Source organism: Pyxicephalus adspersus, chromosome 5 (assembly GCF_032062135.1).
Source record: "Pyxicephalus adspersus chromosome 5, UCB_Pads_2.0, whole genome shotgun sequence".
Classification (NCBI taxonomy): Eukaryota; Metazoa; Chordata; class Amphibia; order Anura; family Pyxicephalidae; genus Pyxicephalus; species Pyxicephalus adspersus.
Window position 1 is genome coordinate 48,084,448 of NC_092862.1, and position 22,634 is coordinate 48,107,081.

At 36.4% G+C, this 22,634-nt stretch overlaps 1 protein-coding gene across 10 annotated transcripts in view; it reads left to right on the forward strand.

The window, feature by feature from the left end:
- The window catches only part of PTPRM (protein tyrosine phosphatase receptor type M), a 416,833-nt gene that overhangs the window by 268,954 nt on the left and 125,245 nt on the right, over positions 1-22,634 (forward strand). For 5 of the 10 annotated variants that reach the window (XM_072411414.1, XM_072411419.1, XM_072411415.1 and 2 more), the window contains 2 exons: positions 13,891-14,023; positions 21,851-21,880. In XM_072411414.1, the coding sequence (XP_072267515.1) occupies positions 13,891-14,023; positions 21,851-21,880 (163 nt within the window). The remainder of the gene's footprint in view (positions 1-13,890; positions 14,024-21,850; positions 21,881-22,634) is intronic. The other 5 variants (XM_072411416.1, XM_072411422.1, XM_072411423.1 and 2 more) reach the window with 1 other exon arrangement.

A 22,634-nucleotide genomic window follows, 5' to 3' on the forward strand; every position in this document is an offset into this window, starting at 1 on the left:
TTGTAGAGACAACACAAAAACATTATAAATGATAGAAACTAAAATAAAGGGAAACAAATATTACACCAATATTATAGTAGATATTGGCCTTTTCTCTTGGAAGGCATTATTTCCTCTTCCATGGCCTTTAAATTATGTCAGTATTACAGGCACAATTGCATCTACGCTGGATAGTTTTAAATTGCATTTTTATTATCTTTATAGTATTTTTAGTACCTATATAGTTTATATCTTTATATCATTATACTTTTAATCAACTTTTTATGGCAACAAAATGAAGTAAGAGAGTTTGGCTATTAAGCAAATTTTACCTAGTATGCATAAAATGAATTGTTTCAAACATAAATTATCTGCCTCCAACAGACAACATTTTGGACAGTGACAAATCATTTGTGTATGTGTCACTATTTTGTAGCTGTTGCAATAAACCACAATATAGAGAAATATTTCGAATAACTGACTAACATATGTGCTCTGTTTTCAAATGAAACAAATAATACACTTATTTTCAATTCTAAAAACTCAGCTGCAGTAAAATTGCTATTTGTTATTGCCAAAAAATATAATTTAAATGTTTTCCCAAAGTGAGACCAAATCATATACATGCATGCGAGCTTACGTAGACACTAGAAAACGTGGAGAGGGGATAATTATGAGGGGAACACTAACTATGTTTTTAAGTCCCAATTAGGCCATCTTTATCCATTCGCCCTTATTTAGTCAATTGCAATTAAAATACAGTGATCTGTGTTTGCCTTTCATTGTAAAGGTAGTCACACTGAATATTTTAAATGATAAGCTGGAAGGAGATATTTTTGAAAACTTTTATTTGAAAACCCATTTATTGATCACTAGTAGATAAGAGACAGTTTGCATTTGTAGTCTGGAATTGTAGAGCAGAAACTAAACATATCTATTTTAGGTGAACTTTTAAGTCTTCTTGTTACTTCTTGGGCACTGGCACCTTCACCCGATCCTCTTCCAGGTTTGGGTTTTCAGTCGTCTCTTGTAGACAAGGCTGGGTTGATGTAACTCCCAGGTATAGCAATGGGAGGCCGTTTTTTCTTGGCCAAATATGCAAGGGCTGCGCAGCTCAGTCTATATTACAGAAAAGATTGTGAACAGGGAGATAAGTGTGTTTTTAAGGCAGAATGGACTTTGCCTGTCTGTTCTACAATAAGCAACCGGTTTGTTTGCATTTTTTTTTATTTTTAACATATAGCTCTGCTTTAAGCTTAGTTTATAAAAGGTAATAGCTTTTTGAACCAATGCCACTTTCCAGCACTGGCCATAGCACCAGTTCATGTCTACCCATTTCTATAAAGAAGTTGAGAACATATAAATATATATATATATAATTGAGTATGTAATATGTACAATAGTCAGCATACACTAAAAATGTTTTTTCAGCAGTTTTACTAATGTAAAGACTTTTTAATATATAAAGCCATTCATTCTGTCTTTTCTGCGATTTTATATGTGACATTTATTTTCAGGAATAATCTAATTTAAAGGCAATATAAAAAAGCCCTTTGAGTGTTGTCTGTTTTCCATTATTATGATATAATTTATATAAAAAAAATGCATATGTTGCTGTAATGTGTTAAAATGTATTTCAGCAACTTGATAGCGTTTGCCATTGAATGTTTAGTGCTGAAAGAAAAATCAACAATCATGAAACTCTTGAATGCTCATATCCTTGTTACTGTATTGTCTTATGGAAGAAACTGTCAAAGCAACGAAATGATAAACATTATATGTAAAAAGAGGTAATAAGTCTTATCTGACATTACAGTATATCAAATCACATTGCTTTCTGTTACAAGATCAGGAAATGTATTTTTGCTTGTGTAAAATATGTTGTTATGTTAAACAGGACAAAATGTTTCATCCACCTTTTAAAGCCAATTATATTACACATATATTACACAACGCTGTTAAAGTCACTAGCTATCCCTCAAGGTGGCTCACAATCTAATGTCCCTACCATAGTCATATGTCTTTATTACAGTATAAGGTCAATTTTGGGGAAGAAGCCAATTAACCCAACTGCATGTGTTTGGAATGTGGGAGGAAACTGGAGTACACAGAGGAAATTCACGCAGACACAGGGAAAACTCCATGCAGATAGTGTCCTGGCAGAGATTTGAACCTGGGACCTAGCGCTGCAAGGGCCAGTATGCTAAATGCTGAGCCACCATGCTGCTCACCATGCAATATATATTGTGTTAGAAAGGGGTTTTCTATATATCCAAATGTAAAGGTTACTTTAGGTTACTTTTTGCTTAAGTATGCCCCATTTTGTAATTTACACTAAAGTGACCTTTCACTAACTTATTTCTGAAAATTCGAGTTATCTGGCTGTCTTTGACTTCATTACTTTGAATTACTTTGCTTGACTTTATAAATGAAAATATTATTTCCAATTAGCAACATGAATCTTAGTACATAAGGTAAAGCTGTGTTCATTTTGAATATTCAGTCATGTGCTAGTAAAAAAAACAGATACTTAATTGGGTATTTAACACATGTTTAATGCCCTATTTACAAGCAATTACTTTGCAAATTGAACATTTACTATGCAAAGGTAATATTCTATATGATCTACTCACTGACCTGGAACAAAAAGTAAAGTCAAATGGTTGTCAGAATTATTGATATACATACTTGTTCCGTGTCAGAAAAGTATTGAAACCATTGGCTCAGCACAAAAGCCAGGCAACAAAGATTTATAGTAGCAGGGGTCAGCCATTGCAGATTACATATGTCTTCTGTTCAGGATTTCATTGACTTCATTGGTAATCACATTAAGTGGTAAATCAGAATTTACTCCATGTGTGCAATACAACTGCTTTCTTCTTACACTTTTTAATTATTTTGTTTCACTAGTGTTTCAATAAAAACAGGAATGTTAGCTGCTTTCGGTTTGTTCTTATGTATAGTCTTTGGAAGCAAGCCGAATGGCCTGTCCCTAATGGGCAATATGCCACATTCTCTTTTAGACTATGTTCAGGCTGTCAGTGCAAGTTGCAGTGTGATTACTTCCAACTCACAACCCTGAGCCGTTTCCTTGGTTGGAAGGCTATAAGTAGCATCTCACCTGAAACAGCCCATTGGGAATAAATAGAGGGGGCAGTGAGCAGTTGAGTAACAGCCACTGTCACCCACTGTGTAATGTGCAAATACTGGTTCTTTAGTAACCAGTGCTGTGGTACAGGCAGCCAAGTGGCCAGCCTGTTCCTACTGCAGGTTTAAAGATAGCCTAACTTCATTTGGGGGTTGTTGATGGCTTGCTGAAGAAGATCAGTATAAAGTTTATTTTTGCTGATCAGCCTAATTTTATAAAAATATGTAAAAACATAAATGCAATGTAAAAAAAAATATTTCTGCTTGTACACGATAGGATATTAAGTGAAAAAAAACCTTGCAAGAGGATGGTTTACTTTTCTAAGTAAACAATCTTTGTTCCTCTAGTAGTTTAACTTGCTTTGTTGTATTTCTATGGTAATGTGTGAAATATTTCATTTTTATTTAAATTTAGGTTTTATGAAAAAAGATAACCAAACCAAATACACATAGAAGTATGTGACAAATTTATAATATAAGTTTGTGTAGGCAGCACAAACTTATATTACAATATGGCTTGTTTTATCATTGTTTTAATTTTATACAAGTATATGACTTTATATCTCTTAAAATTCAGCAGTCTGAACAGGATAGGATAATCATAGGATCTATTGGTGTGTGTGTGTGTGTGTAATTTTCCTTTGTTTAACTGAACCCAATAAAGTTAGTAATTTATTACATCTTTATTGGTCCTACACCACCTCAGAAACATTTTGCATGTTGTAAAGCTGCATACACACGTGCAATACTTGTCGTTGGAAAGGATCTTTCACGATCCTTTCCAACGATAAGAACCGCACGATGCATGAACGAGTGCTGTACATACACCCCTGCTGCGCACTCTCCCCCTTCCCTTGCCTTAGGATCACTCGTCGTTCATCGTTTGTGGATCCGCCAGGATGGATCCACGGACGATGAACGAAGTGGGCTGTACACACGCCAGATTCTCGCCCGATATCCAGCCGAAGCCCATTATCAGGCGAGAAAAATTTGACATGTGTATGTAGCTTTAGTGTCAAGGAAAGGGTTAGGACCAAAACCTAACTTACTTATACTTATGATTGGAATTGTAAGCACATTGAACTACTTATTGTATGCTACGTGCTTGGAAAGTTCTATTCTCAGTTTATTTGTACACACATATACATGAATAGAAACTTTATGCATGGAAAAAATGACCCATTTAGAGAACTATACACACTACATTAAAAGGAGAAGCTAGTTGTTAACTAGTTGTGTTTGAACTCTGTTTTTTCTTCCCTAAATTAAAACAAAGATAAACAATAAGGGCTCTATTTATAAAACAGGGAATCTAACATTCTCTCAAACATTTATTTGCGAGAATCAACTATTACTATTGAAACACATGCACTTGGAAGGTTCCCACAAAGGAATGTTAGAGACAATGCCTGATTCCCTGGTATTATAAATGGAGCTCTAACAGGTCCCCCATAATATCAGTAAATACTACTCCTATGCTCTGCAAACTCATATAGGAGATTACAATTGAGGTATGATTATAGAATAAATGAAGATATGGTCATATGCAAAATACCCTAATATAAATGTTTTTAGGATGTTGGTGCAGCCATTATTGAATCAAATCACCATAATCCCTGTGCATAACACACAATGTTGAGTATTAGCTGGATGTATGCAGTTTAAAAGGAGAAAACTGCTATATTGGCTTAATAAATCAGCATCCATGTTAAATTTGAAATAAATGTATGCAGTACTTACAATATAATACACTGCCCTCCGAGTTTCATGCATCCCTAAACAAATTTAAAAAATCTCATCTAATTACAATACAAAATGAATATAATTAGTATAAATTTAATCTATGTAGACTGACTGAACCTTACTTAGGGATCTTTATTCCCCAGATGTCACTCTAATTATTTAGGGGTAAAGCAATGGGGGTTGATTTATTAAACATGTTAGCACGGATGTTTCACTTAGCTTAGTCCGTGTGGATAAAGTTTACTTTGCTAGGAATACCCAATCGTGCAAAGAACTAAAACAAAATATATTTTTTTTTTTTGCTGTCATACATTTGGATAGTTGTGAAGTGAGATACGTAAATTCCTTAAAATATCAACTGCACAAAGTTTTAGTGTACAGCAAGCACTAATTTGTAGTGGATAAAGTAAAACAATATCTTCCCAGGTACTAACTTTATCTATTCTTATTGAAAATAATGTGCGTGGACAACAAACCTAAATTCAAGGTTCATTTCACTTTCATTGTCACAACCCTTAAATTTGGCACCAACTGTTTGTTGTTATCCTCCCTGCTTACTGAAATAAAAATTTAAACAAAGCTGTGGGAAATATTGAGTCTTTAACCAATGGAGAATGTGCAATGATTGGATGGCACAAAGACGTTTAACATAGTAAAGAAGTAAAATCCACATGTGCTAATAGTACTAGTTTGCTGCTATGACAACCTTTGTCAGGGTTTGTCTAGACTTTGCTTTATTATATGTTAGAGGGAAAAATATAAAACCTGTCACTATGACACCTAGATACACATTCAATACTTTAGCAGTTTATTGTGTACGTAATTTTGTTCATGGCATAATAGCCTCCCCAGAATCCTACAGGTAGAATATAGCACTTGTTTCAGTTTTCATTTAAAACACTAGACTGACTTAGTGACTTAGAGATTTGGAAGCTTACAGTATTTATATGAAATGACATTCATAATAAATATTTAATATGATATTATATTTGTCCATATGATAAATGTATAGGGTCACAGTTTTTTTACTTGCTTGCCTTGTGCAGATTTTCTTACATCCGATGAAGGATTATGATCTCTTCTAAACCGAAAATGCCATCCAGTTATGGGTTCCTTTTTCATTTCTTTTATTTTCTTTTAGTGCCTGAACATCTATGATTGTAATATCCTAACATTTCTACTGGTTTTCAAAGTAGCTGTGGTGTTACATGAGGAGTTGAAGGGGTATATTCCTAATAACCAGGTCTTATGGCTCTGGCCCAGTGTCACTGAATAATTTCAGTTAGTTATGTTACAGCCACTTTGCTCCCGACCACTTGATACTCACCTTGCCTGTGCTTCTAAACCACTTCTTCCAAAACAACCAACACTAACATTTCTGGGAACCAAATGTGGTACCATAATTTTCCATTCCATTCTATGTGCAATTTCCCCATGGTTGTCTATGGTATGGTGTGCAATCTGACTGCCATCCCCATTCCGTGTGCAATTTCCCTATGGTTGTCCATGGTATGCTGTGCAATCTGACTGCCATCCCTATTCCGTTTGCAATTTCCCTATGGTTGTCCATGGTATGCTGTGCAATCTGACTGCCATCCCCATTTCGTGTGCAATTTCCCTATGATTGTTCATGGAATGCTGTGCAATCTGAATGCCATCCCCATTCTGTGTGCAATTTCCCTATGACTGTCTATGGTATGCTGTGCATTTTAGAATAACTTATTGCACAAATTTGAATCTGGCCATTTGTTATATTGAACATACCATAACACTTTGCTACTCCCACCTCATGCCTGTGGACTAAACCATCATCGAAACACCTGGACACTTACACTGCCTCTGCTGCTGCCACCCTGAACTGTTTTTTCACCAAGCTTCTCCCAGAATAATTGCTATCCCACTCCTGGAACATAACAAGATGACAATCTTCACTACAACCCATATTACAGGAGCTGCTCACATGGACTTTAGTCTCCTGCACTGCATTATGTACTGTTATGACTCACAATTACCTGTTACTATGTATTGCTCACCCTGCACTCTCTTTGCTTGCCCTATCCCTCCCTCCGGCAGTCTGTTAACACCTTCTCTGTTTGCTCCTTCACTCTGCTGCTTTCTCTGTCTGTACTTCTGCACCTTTTCACTCTCTTACTACTTGCTGGTGACATCTCACCCAACCCTGGTCCCCCTCACAGCTTCTCTCTTCCCTACCCTCTCACCAACATTCACCCTTCTCCTAATCTCATTACTATCCCCACTACCTACAAGTTCTTACCCCTTCTCTCTGGCAGTCTATGGAATGCCAGATCTGTTGGCAATATACTAACCTCTATCCACAACCTTCTGCACTCTAACCCATCTCTAAATTTCCTGGCTCTCACTGAAACTTGGCTTTCCTCCTCAGACTCTGCCTCTGCCTCTGCTGCTACTCTCTACTATGGAGGCCTGCACTTTACACATACCTCTTGACCTGGCAACAGAGTAGGGGGTGGTGTGGATCTCATTCTCTCACCTAACTGCACATAGAGTCCTCCCTACCCTGCCCTCTCTCATTTTTCACCTCTTTTGAAGTCCGCTCTGTCCGTCGTTTCCCAGTCTCACAATTTTCTGGACAACGTGGCCTCTTGGCTCCCACATATTCGATCCCACGACCTGCCCACCCTCACCCTTGGTGACTTTAATGTTGCAATAGATGATCCCACCCATCATTCCTCAGCCAAACTGCTCTCTATCTTCTCCTCCTTCAGACTCACACAGAACATCAAGGGCCCCACACATATCGCTGGACACACTTTAGACCTGATATTTTCCAAACTCTGCAACCTCACCCACCTTGACAACTCACCATTTCCATTTTCTGACCACAACTCTTGCCCACCTTTGCCACATCCCAGACCTGGCAAATGGCAGAGAGATATTCATAACCTTGACCACAACCTTTTCCCAAACTGCCTTGAGTCCCTAACCCCCACTGTCTCCAAAATCACCTCCACAGATGAAGCTGCCACCCAGTTCAACCACTCTCTTTCCTCTGGATCTGGATAAAGTTGCCCCTGCCACCTTCCACTACCCTGCCCTGCCAACCCCAGACCCTGGCACAACAATGACATCAAAAACCTACAAAAGACTGTTTGTGCAGCTGAGCGCCAGTGGAGGAAATCTGGCCTCACTGCTGACTTCATGGACTACAAAGCCAGACTACAAGACTTTAACCCTGCACTAACTATAGCCAAGCAAAATTATTTCTCTGCTGTCATTTCTTCTCAAGCTTCCATCCCACGAAGCCTATTCCCAACAATTGACTCCCTCCTAAATCCCACACCTGTTCCCCCCACAACAACCTTCTCTGTCCAAGACATAGCTACCCACTTTAGAAATAAAATTGACAAAATCAGACATGATGTCTCTGCCCAACCATATCCACCCCTTCCACCTGTAAATCATCCCTAAACTCCCTCAGCCCTGTTACTGTAGACGAAGTCTCCTCTCTTCATTTATCCTCTCCATCTACTACCTGTCCGCTTGACCCAGTTCCCTCTGATCTGCTCTGTGCCCAATCTACCCTGGCCCCCCCCCCCTAACCCAACTATTCAATTTTTCCCTCTCTACTGGTATACCCCTCCGCTTTCAAACATGCAATTATTCTCCCTATCCTGAAAAAACCCTCATTACACCCCTCCCTACCTTCTAGCTACTCTCATATCTCCCTTCTCCCATTTGTTTCCAAACTCCTTGAGCGCCTTGTTTTCAAAAGACTCACCAATTACCTGAGCAGCAACTCTCTCCTTGACCCTCTCCAGTCTGGCTTCCGACCTGCTCATGCCACTGAAACAGCTCTTACTAAAGTGGCCAATGACATCCACAGAGCTAAGTCTCAAGGCAACTTTTCCCTCCTCCTTCTCATTGATCCTACCTCTGCGTTTGACACTGTTGATCATCCTCTTCTAATCCAAATCCTGCGCTCCATTAGTATCAGTGACACTGCTCTCTCTTGGTTTACTTCCTACCTGTCTGACCACTCCTTTTAAGTTTCTTTCAATGGTAGATCCTCCTCACCCACTCTCTTCCCTGTTGGTGTTCCCCAAGGGTCAGTCCTTGGACCGGTTCTCTTTTCTCTGTACACCTCCTCTCTCGGTAGTCTCATATCCTCCTTTGGCTTGGAGTACCATCTGTATGCTGATGACACTCAAATCTATCTGTCCACCCCTGACTTGTCTCTCTCATTAGACCCTCTGGACAAGGTCTAATGCTGCATGTCAGCTATCTCATCATAGATGTCTGACAGAATTCTGAAATTTAATATAGATAAAACTGAACTCATCATCTTCCCCCCCTCAAATTTGAAATCTCCCCATGGCTTATTCCTAATGGTTAACAACACAGTCATTCATCCCTCCCCGCAGGCACGTTGTCTTGGTTTCACCTTTGATTTTGCCCTCTCATTTACCCCCCATATTCAGAATATTTCCAGGTCCTGTCACTTTCACCTGCTTTTATCATCTCTCATCTGGACTACTGCAACATACTCTCTGGTATTCCACTAACTCAACTCTCCTCTACAATCTATTATGAATGCTGCAGCCAGACTCATCCATCCTTTCCTCCGCTACTCTCCCGCTGCATCTCTTTGTAGTTCTCTTTATTGGCTTCCTTTTCACCTTAGAATCAAATTCAAGCTCCTGTGCTTTGCCTTCAAATCCCTACACAGCTCCTGTCCAACCTACCTTTCTGTCCTGGTAGAAAAATACTCCCCCAGCCGCTCTCTTCGCTCCTCCAAAGACCTACAACTGACTACCTAACTCATAACCTAATCACATGCACGGCTCTCAAGACTTTTCTAGAGCTCCCCTGACTCCCTGGAATGGTCTTCCTCGTCCTATTTGTCTTGCTCCTACATTGTGCTCATTTAAAAGAGCACTCAAAACACACTTTTTTTTAGACCTGCTTACCCATCTTTATCTGTCTCCTAAAACCCTCACTACTTCCTGTCACCCCATATCTCCCCTCCTTTTGTGTGAGATTTCCCCCACCTCCTAGATTGTAAGCTCCTCGAGGCAGGGTCCTCTTCTCTTCATGTGTCACTGTCTGTAACTATCTGTCATTTGCTACCCCTATTTATTGTACAGCGCTGCATATTATGTTGGCGTTATATAAATCCTATTTATTATTAATATTAATAATAATAATATAAACTTTTTTGGACATGTGGCAGTGTTCATGTTTAGTAATAGGTTGCTGATAACCAGCACTGCCACTGAGGAAGTCTCCAGTAGTGCTGAAGTGTTGGGGGGTGCTATTATAGCATGGGCAAGGTGATAGAGTATTTCTAACTTAGGTGAAGGTTTGTGGTTACTAGGTAAAATGGAGTAAAGGATTACTTTTACAAGTTATGTTAAGTTTTAGGGTTTAAGTAGTGGTTAAGAGTTAAGTGTTAGGGTTATTTAAGTGGTTTTGGCACTGTGACAGTTTTTGCAGTTAAAAACCTGTTTCCTCCCAATAGGAATAGCACTGAGTTGCAATAGCTGAAAACTTTTGCAAGTACAGGATTTTCTGGTACCTGTAGCAGTTTACTGATGGTAACTCCCCTCCTGGAATGGCTGTCTAAGTTGTCTGTTTTCCAGTTTCTTACAATATACCTGTTATATTATACCTGTTCTCAGTATGATATTTTTAGACAAATATTTGACTTGTTTGGATTGTGCCATATCTTCCAAATTCATGCCGATTTGGCTGATTGATTTGGCATGTTTATAGGGAACATGCAACAAGGTCATTTGTGGATTTTTAGAAATGCATTCCAATTTTCAACACTATCTTTCTTCTTTCTGACACCTCGCATGATGAATGCTGTCACCCTGTGATTAAAAAATTGGAAGCCTGGGCAAGAAAATACTGAAAAGGAAAGGATTGACTTTGGTGAATTGAACATTGCGCCTCTTACATTTTTCATCCTAAATTCATTTAGAGGGGAAAATGGATATTCCATCAGACACAAATTTGACATTCCATCACATTATACAGTGAACAGTGTAAACAGGACAAAATATGGAAGCTAAGGAAAGCTAAGACACTAGCCGCTGCAAGGCATTGATTATCTCATTTGGGTAGATATTTGGGTGCCAGTGGTATGATCCTCAGCTGTTTCCCACTTTGTGAATAAATTGCTTAGAAGGAGTCTTTTGACTACCAGATGTGACCTAGATTTAAATTTCCAAAGGCAAAAATAGGCTATTGTGCAGGAAAACAATTGCTGGTGAAATGCATGGTAAATGAGCTTATCACACTTTTCCAGGTGTTTCTGCTAATATGTTATAGAATTAGTGCTTTACTTATGAAAAATAATTAAGGAAAATGGTCCAGCAAATCACACCCAGGAAAATGCTATGGACAGTCATCATGTTGTTAATGTGGTTTATTTGTCACTAACAAGAAAGCTTGAGATATAATGACATGCATGAGATGAGCTTTTATTTTACTGCCATAAAACGTGTTCAGATTTAAGTGACTTATTAAATATGCAATTCAAACTTTAGGTTGCAGGTGTTTTTTTTTACATAGAGGTAGATGAAAAGTGTCAAAATCCAATAAAGAGTTTGCTTTTGTCTTAGCCCAGAGAACCAAATATTAAAAATGAGATCTGATTGATGGTAGAGTACTGCTCTGCTTTCTCTTCATTATATATATATATATATATATATATATATATATATATATATATATATATATTGGCACAAACATGGTTTTCTTATAGTAATTGTATTTGTAACTTGAAAAAATGTAGCATGTTCTGTTTCTGCTCCATGGGGTTCAGCTTTAATGAGGTCTGTGGCTGTACTTTCATTTCTTCTTGATACAGTGCTTCATATAGAGAATAGTGCAGACTAAATTCAGGCACTCAGTGGGAATGTCCTCATTAGCATGGAGCTGCAATGTTTATATTTTTTGAGAACTCAATACAACCTTTTGTGAGTTTTTTTCTTGAGATGTCAGTGGTAGTGTAAGTGGTTTATCCTTTCATGTGTGCAAAGCAAGGTATATGGGTAACAGTGGAGGTTCATTTACATATCTTTAACAAAAGTAGGTTTGGCACTGAGTTAACAGTGATCATTTGTGGATACTTATATTAGTGTACCAATTCAGTTGTAACTAAAAACATCACTATTTTCTTCTTGCTTCAGGCAACCTTCTCATGAATATTATAGAGAAAAATAACCAGCAAGTATTTTTGATGTGACACTAAAGTTTTTTTTATTAAGCTATTTTGCCTATCTGACAAACATATAAGTCTGTTTAATGGCAGATTTAATGGCAAAGCTCAGGTTGTTTGGTTTAGGCACAATTCGTACCATGTTTCCTGCTTTGCAGGCCCCATATCAATCTGAAATGCATTGTTTTCAGTAGGCCCAGTTTACACCAATGCATTGTGTATACTGATAATTTAAACTGTTAATCTGAGGCTACCAACATATCAAGTTTAATGCAAAATCACTGAAGGTAGTATTGTCACCAAAATTGCTGGTGAAGTCAAGGACATCCATATGGGAACATATTCCATGTAAAGGAGATAAATGGTATATGGCTTTCATTCATCAGGAAAATATGTTTTACCTCCGATCAATATGCATAAACATTTTCTTATGAGCATCTCACTGCTTTGATCTACAATACATTTTCTATTAGATCACTTGATATTAACTTTTTATATATTTACACTTTTATTTACAAACGTAACTTGAAAAAAGATCATTGTAACATCAAGGGTAACAATGTAAATGTGCAACGCAGCTAAACTAGGGATGATCGGCAAATTTGAACAGAAGTAGAATTAGGAATACTCGGGTACTCATTATTAACATTTAATAAAATCACCATGGAACACAAAATGTGTGTCCGACAGAATCACTGAGTGTAAAATAAAGTGCAAACTGACTAAAAAAGAAAATAAATGGATCTGCTATCTTTGAGTACTGGTAATCAGCATTTTTTTTAATATTTAAACCCTAATATTAATAAAAGAAGGAGAATATATTGAATATATTGCAAAAACATCTGATAACATTTTAATTAAAAAAAATCATATTAAAATATTAATCAAATGATACTTGAGAGCTGTGGCAAACAAATTTCAACCAAAACACCCTATTGTATACCTACCTCTAAGAAGCTATCTTTCACTCCCGTTGTTTGAGAGAGATAGAAAGTCCAGTCAATTCAATTGTCTATAGCATTTGGCCTTCATGCCTGTATTATTAGTAGGTAAAACATAAACTCAAATAACAGAAGTTGTGCAGATAATTCATATTTAAGCTGGAAAAGCATCAAGTGTGCAAATTCCTATAGAAAAAATAATACCGCAAGAAGCACCAGTTGGATGTTCACAGGTGTTGGGGTCCATGGGAATGTCTGCTTACCACATTGGGCATGACTCCAAGGCTGGAGAAGATACAATTTTATCAGTAAACCTGGAATGGATCTGGTCCAGGATTGAAAACATTTACTAACAAATAGCAAATTACTTTTAGGAAATCCATTCTAGGTTTGCTGGATCATCCAGCTTCACTGATGAAAGTGTATCCTCATCAGTCTTGGAGAGCTTTATTATATCAGGCTCATAGTGTCCAGTTGGATGGTGGCCTTGTCAGCTGTGCTCTGGCTTATTCTTCAAAATACTTTTTTTATAAATAATAGTTTATTTATACTTGGACACAAACACCAAGGTGCTGACAAAATCCAGAAAACCACAGACCTATGGCCAATGGTTCGGATTTGAATCAGAAAATAAGTTTTTTTAGACATTGTGTTTTTTTGGCTTAGTATGGCTGGATTGTTGTAAAGTAGGAGCAATTGAAAAAAGTAAGCAAGTGAAAATGTTTGGTAGGCAATTTAGAGATAAACAAATGAAAGTAAACATATGTAGTCTAAATTCACTTCCAACAGCATGCTAACATAAGTGCATATGTCAGTCTATATTTTTCACGTGTTTTGTCTTGTCTTTCTTTTTTTAATGATTGGTCCATGCAGGCGCTGCAACTCGTAAACCAGATCCTGAACCTGACAAGCAGTCGGACCATACTGTAAAAATTGCCGGAGTCATTGCTGGAATTCTTCTGTTCGTCATTATCTTCCTGGGAGTTGTCTTAGTGATGAAAAAAAGGTGAGCTGTTACTAATTTACTAACTGGAGTTATGTTTGAATGCTTTATTTATAAAGTGTGATTTCTGGTAAAGGCTATGAATAAAAAAAATGAGCACAACAGGAGCCTGCCAAAACTAGTTCTGTTGCCTGGAAAATTATTATATATTATAATAATCTTACACTGAGTTGTTTATAACTTACTTTTGTTAGCATGCACATTTCTTTGGGTTAGGAAAGAAAAGTATTTTTAGCTGAATAGTATTTTTTTGCACTTAATGGAAAGCAAACTATTGTGGGCACTGTTTAAATTTTTTTGTTATTGGTAAAAAGTTGTTTTATATTCATACATTTGTATTGAATTGTTAAAGAATCAGACTATAATAATAGGATTAGATACAGAACAACATTACAGAATGAGTGGAGTCCAAATTGTATCACATAAACTATTAGTAGAGAATAACACTTTTCTGTGTAGCATTGGCCTGCTAAGGGGTAGCCCACCCAAAACTGATATGCTTTGTAAAGTTACATATCACCACAATGTGGAGAGAGCAATGGTGTTCAATAGGTGTGCAACCAATTAGAAGTAAGCTTTTAATAACCATCATACGTTCTTTTTATACATGGAAAAGGTAGTAATACATCTGCCCATCATTAAAAGACTTATGTATGTTGCTGTGATCTTCTTTATCGTGCTGCAATCTGAAGTAATTATTTTCTTCCATGTATCACATGCAGGGGGAATTAATCTTGAATAACACACTAATGTTTATATGTTGGAGAATTTTTTTTACATAGCTAAAGTTTCAGATAAACATGGTTGACTGTGTTGGCCGCTTTGCTTGTTTTTTGGGCAATGTGGAGCCCTCTTCCTAAGTTGTTGAAAGCTTGATCATAATGTCAGAATAATTTTTGCACATTGTTATTTTAAAAGTAGTACAGGCTACAGTGCAGGTAGATCTCTCAATTATGCAGTACAAGAAACAGGATTCACCAAGACAAGTGCTACCATTTAATTTGTAAATACAAATATATATATTGTTTATAACATTGTTACCTTAGGTTTTATAGATGTTTCAATAGGGTGTCAGCACCGTTTATTTCTTAAAGGTATGTTTTTGTGTATACACATCTTTTTTTGCAGAAATTAATTACTGTGCATTTCAGATGTGACCGTATTTTAATCCCATATTTCTAGGTTTATGTTATAGTTAATTTGATGACATTGGAAAGTCAATTGCCACCATTATCTTATAAACAGACAGCTTCTATGGAAGCAATTCTGAAGTTATAGGCATGATGTAGCTCAGTGTAATCCCATCTGCCACTTTGATAAATATGCATGGATTGTTCATACATATTTTATAGCATATTTCTTTTTAAATGGTGAACTAAAAATATTCCTCATGTCCCTGTAGTAAATCTTACTACTAAAATCAACAGAATAATTAGTTAATTTAAAGAAAAGTACTCCATCAAAGTTATCCATCTATTTCAATCAATCAGGTTCCAGGTCGTCTGGTAGCATTATAAACAACTGAAATCCTTAGTATTAATAACATAGCCCCACCAACCTTACAGCTTCCGTATTCTTTACTTTGCTAGGACAAGAAAGTGTGTGAGATTTGAAAAGGGGCATGTGATTCCAAGAATGGGAGGATATTTACCAAACATTGCATGATTTTGTGAGATGTTTGTTTCAGATTACATTTGGGACATTTATAAAGGGGTCTATTTATAAAGCAGCGAATCTGACATTCACTGAAACATTCCCTGGTGGAGAATCAATGACTGCCATTGAATCTCGTGGACCTGGAAGATTCTCCACCAGTTTCAGTGAATGTCAGATTCTCTTCCTAATAAACAGACCCTTTTGTGTTGATTTCATTACGGAATGTTGTCAGGTAATTTATAGTTAAATATGGTGACTTTTCAGTACAGGCCTTGTTAGTGTAGGATTACAGGAGACATGTTACAGTTCTACCACTTATTAATACACAGGTATATTACACAGTATTTAAAAAAGCGCCATCATATTATGCAGCGCTGTACAGTCCATAGTCATGCCACTAGCTGTCCCTCAAAGAGGCTCACAGTCTATTGCCCCTACCATAGTCATATGTCTTAAATATAGTCTAAGGTCAATTTTGGGTGATAGCCAATTAACCTAACTGCACGTTTTTGGGATGGGAGGAAACCGGAGTAGCCAGAGGAAACCCACACAAACACTGAGAGAACCTGCAAACTCCATGCAGATAATGCCCTGGCCCAGATTCAAACCTGGGACCTAGTTCTGCAAAGGCCAGAGTGCTAACTTCTGAGCCACCATGCTGCCCACTTAGTAGAGTAATTGCTGTTTCTGTGGTTCTTGATGTCATTTCTTGCCAGTGAATTATGACACTGAAAGCCTTCCAGGGAAAATTACCAAATTTGCTACAAAACATTCAGCTTTCTGTTTAGTAAATGGTATTTACAATTGATTGGTCTGACTGACAAGGCTGTTTGTGACTCACAGGTAAGTTTTGTCAAATAATTTCCTTTAGAGGCAGCACACAACAAGGTTGTATTCATGGTCATAATATTTTAAAGCAGAAGTATGACAAACCCCCAAAACTTTACAGATAATCATATTTTTACTTTAGAATCACCATGGCTTTAACTATCATACATCTGTAAAATTGATCATAGGTTCCATATTTAACCACTTTTCATATTTAGTATAGGTAAGCTATAACTTGTGAGTGCTTTGTCGGACATACACATTCAGGAATCTGATAATCCAGGCCCTAATTCTAATTTTTTCATGTTTGTAATACAGAAAACAAATGCATACCAGAAGGGTGTATCACTAATAGTGGGAGTGTTACTTTGAGTACTGCCTTGGGTTCTTTTACAATCTTTCAGCTAAACTACCCAAAAATCGTTAATTATGTTTGCAGGTCCTCATAGCATTTCTTTCCCGGGACACAGGAGGTTAATAATGTACCACAATTGATCTAGGTATAGTAAGCAACTACCCAAGATACAATTCCAATTTTCAAAGGAATACTCCTAGTTAGATATTTCCATCTGTTTATTATAAACTGTGCTGATGAGTAAAGAAAACTCCAGACTATTTTTCTATTACCTTTCATTGTTATAAACTGATTCTAATTATACCATTTAAAAATCTGTTTAGAAAAGTATGTTGCATTTTTGTATGTTTTGCCTTGAGCTTAGTGATAAATTTGCCTTCTGCATAATGTGCTTTTTCATCAGTTTTTTAATGGTTGTTTATCTTAATAGCTTCATATATAGAATTAAGTGTAGCTAAGCTCTCCAAGAGCTGTTATTTTGATAAATTATATTTACTGTGAAGTCTTAAATGAATACCTTCCTTCAATAACTAAGCTATATTTATACTAATTATAACAACAACTAAGTTCATCTGCAGATAACACAATATAACCTGCAGTAGTTTGAAACTTTTTTGATATCCAAAAAATAACAGAACTGGTTACATTATTAGGTGGAATATGTACCTGTTTTTAGGATTCTCTTGAGTCAGGGATCACTCATAGATGGGGTGGAAGTAAGGAAAATGGAGACCATGGCTCCACCTGCTTGGCAGTTACATATACACTAGGGCCAGGTTTAAAAAAAAAAACAATAAACATAATAAACAACACTATTATCAGTGAACCTGGGTGATCCAAAAACCTGGAATAGATTTTGTCCAGGGTTGAAAAATTTTTCTAATATTTAGAAAATGACTAGGAAATACATTCAATGTTTTCTGGATCACACAGGTTCACTGATGGAGTGTTTCCTCTCCAGCCTTGGAAAGCTTTAATAAAACAGACCCATTGTGTTGTTTCTATTCTAACTTTTAAAAGTTTGGAATGCATTTTAGATTTAAATATGGTGGCTATATACTACAAGCCTTGTCTTTGTAGGATTAGTTGAGACATTTTACAGACCTAATTGAATGTGAGGTGCTGAAAACCTTCTACTGAAATTACTATATTCACTACAAAACAGTTAGCTTTCTGTTTAGAAAATGATATTAATAACTGATCTGATTATATAAATAACTGTTTCCTCTAGAAGCATCATAGGAAAAGTTTTTTTTCAGATTGACACACAATAAACTTATTTGTATTGTAAGCACACTGTGGCTTTGCCCAGAATATATTGGCACAGTTGTGCATATATTTCATAATATATTACCCTTGTTAGAAAATTCACTGTTGGTGAGCTGCAACCTGTGAGAATATTGGTTATCCATATACAATCAATGCCCTATTAGTATAAGCATATCCTTTAAAAAATCAGGCTTCAGTCTAACTGTTTCATCTAGTATATCTCTTGTTCTTAGGTTTGTTAAGAATACAATGAAGAGCATTCCCGTTCTCTCCCACTGTTAACATTGTCAGAACAAGCCATGGTGGTCAGGGAATATTGTACTCATGTATTTCCTGTGCAGGCTTATCTTCAGGACTCTTGTGAGTCAGAGAACACTCAGGAAAGTGGGAGGGTTTAATGAAATTCAGGCCTTTATCACTAATTGCATGTGCAGTCACACAATAGCACCAGTTTTGAACAGATACATTTAACTGTGTCTCAGTGGTTAGTTCTCTGGCCTTTGCAGTGCTAGGTCCCAGGTTTGAATTTTGGCCAGGACAATATCTGCATGGAGTTTGCATGTTCTCCCTGTGTTTGTGTGGGTTTCCTCCAGGTACTCCGGTTTCCTCCCACATTCCAAAAACTTGCAGTTAGGTTAATTGGCTACCGCCCCCCAAAAAAAATTTAAAAGACATTTGACTGAGGTAGGGACATTAGATTGGACTTTGTACAGTGCTGCGTAATATGATGGTGCTATAAAAATACTGTATAATAATAATAATAACTGTATGCTTTGCATTGTGGAGAATTACAGGCATACACAGAGCTAGAAGCTGTTGTAAAATCTCTTACAGGATCCCAGTGCAGTGTGGCCTAAACTCTCCTTGGTATGCAACTGTACTGCCAAAAAATGACCACCATCTTAAAGATTTGGGTTGACCCAACCTTGGTTATAGCCACCTAAAAGGCAAGGCTCCAAGGTTTAAATTGTGTTTCAATTTGTTATCAAACCAAACCTAATTTTAGACTTTTTAATCCAGTGATATTGGGTACTAGGCAGGCATTGTCTAATGTTTTTTTTTTTTTGCTTCATTTTTGTTAAATTCACATCTAGGCATTTTATCAACTGTATGAAACTATTATTTGATTGATAATTCTTTAATTATCAAAGTAACTTACATATGATGATACATATCAAAAACACAGTAAGGTATAATCTTTTGGTAAAGATTTATGATGACGAATGTTGAATTGAAGGGCCAAAGGCTTTCTAGGGTCATCTCTAAAAACATTTTTGATTGATTTCTATTTTAATTAATTGGAGTTTAAATCAGATTAGAATATTGGAATCAATAAATAGAAGCAACAAGTAGTACTGATTTTCTACCTTTTGCCTTAAAAGATGAAATAGTTACAGGAAATCCCTCCTGCCTTTCATGCTATGAAGACAGATGCTGTTTGAAGGAATGTATATTTTAGGCCAGCCAAGAGAAACCAGATAAGACAGAAAATTCAATGAATGACCATGCAGTAAAGAGATTAACATATTATATATAGCCAAAGGCAAGGTACACAGGTCAAAATATTCAGCTTTTTGCTATAAGCATTTAAAAAGCAAGATAGAATGCAAACCATTTGCCTTCTGTGATTTACATATTGGTTTAAAAAAACATGCCCTTTTACTAAAAAGTATGCATTTGTTGAGGTTTACTATTGAATAGAATTAGAATGATAAATATTTACACTTTGTCATACTTTGGGTAATCACTGTCCAATTTCTTGTACTTTTTTATAAGTCAAAGAAGATAACACAGCACATAATAAATACGATGGGTTTCTACACATGTATGACAGTTATAATACATTTGCTGTATTTAACAAAATGTGACATGTGCAAACACTAGAACATTCATAGTGCCGGTTTCCTAATGATATTTTATTGATTGAGGCTCTAGAACGTATTTGTCTTCTAGGTGTAGAAAGTGTAGAAAGCACAAGAGTTTAAAAAGTTTTCTGACTTTTGGATCAAAGTGTTATATTTTACCCAATAGCCTTGGGCTAAGCCAAGTGCGAATATGAACATGAAGGAGACAAAACAAAGATGAAAATGCTTCCTTCTTACCACGTTGACCATCCTGAATGTATTTAAGCAATAGAAATTTGGGAGAGCTGAAGGTATATCAAAATCTTTATGACCCGAATAGATATCTGATAGTTAACTGGACGTGTATACAAAGCTGAACTGCAAGGAACCTGCAGGAAGGTTTAGTGTCATGGAAGTCCCTATTGCACTGTTTCACTTTTGCACTGCTTGCACAAATACAGACTGCATTTCCTAAACAGAAATGGTCTCCCCACTAATTTATTGTCTTTTTGTGCAGAAAGCAAGGTAATATTTTTCCCAAAAAGCAAGGTGAAAAATGGGTTGTGTTCAAGTTTGCAACCCCTTCAAACAAGATTGGAAGGATCAATATTAACATTAAAAGGTTTTTTTACAGACAGTGAAAGCTGTACCATGCATAGTTTGAAACCTGTTTTAATTTTTGGAATTTCAAAAGGTTATTGGTTAAATTTAGAAGTACATTTGAAAATCCATTGGAATATATCCCCCATTTCTGTTTTATTTCTAATTTAATAATAATGGATTAGCATGGGAAATAACTTATTGACATATTTATATTGTACTTGACATATCTCTAAAAAATTTTGCATTTATCAGGATCATTTGTATTTCAACTGTTAGTTCTAATTAAGGTGGTTTTAGATTTCCAATGTTTAATAATTTGGAGTGTTGGCCACTCTCCGGAGGAAACCCTTGAGGCAATATGCATTGAGCTTACCATATGCTTTACAGTCTGACTTTAGATTTGTTAAAACTATGTCATTTGATGACCTGCTAAATTATCTAAACAATTTGTAACCTAATTTGTATTCAGCCAGGCCTTTGCACTATTTAGTTTTTGGTAAAAGTAATTGAGATTGTACAGTGAGGTTGTGATCTGGGTGGGGAATTTGATGTTCCAAAAGTAACACTTTTGGAACATCAAACTGTTTTCCATCACCCAATAGATGGTATGTGTATGATGTGGCAATATGAAAGAAATTAAATTGTTTGTGTAGTATTTCCTAAATTCGGAGTCATCTTGGTTTTGTTTATACCAATGGTATGATATATAGCACATCTAAAAATTTGCCTTACACTAGATACTTTATAGCTGAATATTTTTAGATGATATAGGCTACACTTTTCCTTGATGTTTTCACCCTTTTGATTCATGCATCTCACTACATGCAGAATACATTTGTTATGTCCCACTTAATGTAGCGTTATTAGAAAATGATGCAATGAAATAATAGGTTTTGGTGTGCAGCTTTTTTAGTATACGATTGTATATCTCAGAGGAACTGTAAGACAAATAACCTTTCATAATGCAAAGCATAAATAAAGCAGTAAACATTACAAATGACTACATTGCTTCATAAATATATGGTAGCCAGTTCATTAGAATGCAGATAGTGAAAAAAGGTTTCTTCATGGTATATGTACAGCAATGTGTCCAACCACTGACTCCGATTTGTTGCATGTCATGTCTGTGATGTAAAATTGCTGCTAGACTTTTTCATTCATGTCACCTGATCTGTTCTCGTTCATCCTGATTTTTTCATACATTAATATCTGGCTTTTCTTTCCTTCCATTTCATCTTTTCTACCACTGCCTAAATCCTTGCTTCATCATGGCAGAAGAAGCTATAACTCCTACACATATTACCTGTAAGTAAACTTTTGTGCCTAAGTAGTGTCATCCTTTCTGCCATGTTTATTCATGCATGAATATTGAATGCTAATGTTGCAATCCATATGAGCTTAATAGAAAAATCATTCATCCATATTCTCAGTTCCATCATCCCGTATGCAGAAAGCAGGATTCTATCAAATATATTTGGACACACATAGACAAGCAGTTTAAAGAGCATGTGGAAAGGAAGCTGCCATTGTTGACTTTTTCTGTAAATGGTGTTCATCTGGGCGCCATTTTGTTCTTCATGGCTCAGTGTTTTAGGTCTCTAGCCCTGAACATGTATGCACATCAAAGCTACTGGTCTTTTTCCTTTTTCCTGTTATAATATTAAGTATAATAAAGTACGTTGGCTCTTTTTTCTGACCTCCTTCTATGAATACAAGTGCCTGTCTGTCTTTGGCTTCAATACTTTGAGTCACATACCTGAAAAACGCAAACCGGTCAAAAAAGTAAAATTTATGTTACCACGTCCGACAGTTGAAGTTATCCTGGATAAAGGCCACAAAACGTATTGAATAAGCTGAATCAATTTAATACCCAGACACCATAAAGAAGGTAGTCGCATGTGTCTAACATGTCCATGTAGGGTTTTGTTTCAGGTGACGAAAGCGAGACCAAGCCTGGGTCTTCTGACTCAGTTTGCCCAGCAAGTAGACTTTATTTTATTCATAGACAGTCAACAATGGCAGCTCTTAAATTCTCTCACTAGTTTTACCTAAAACCCAT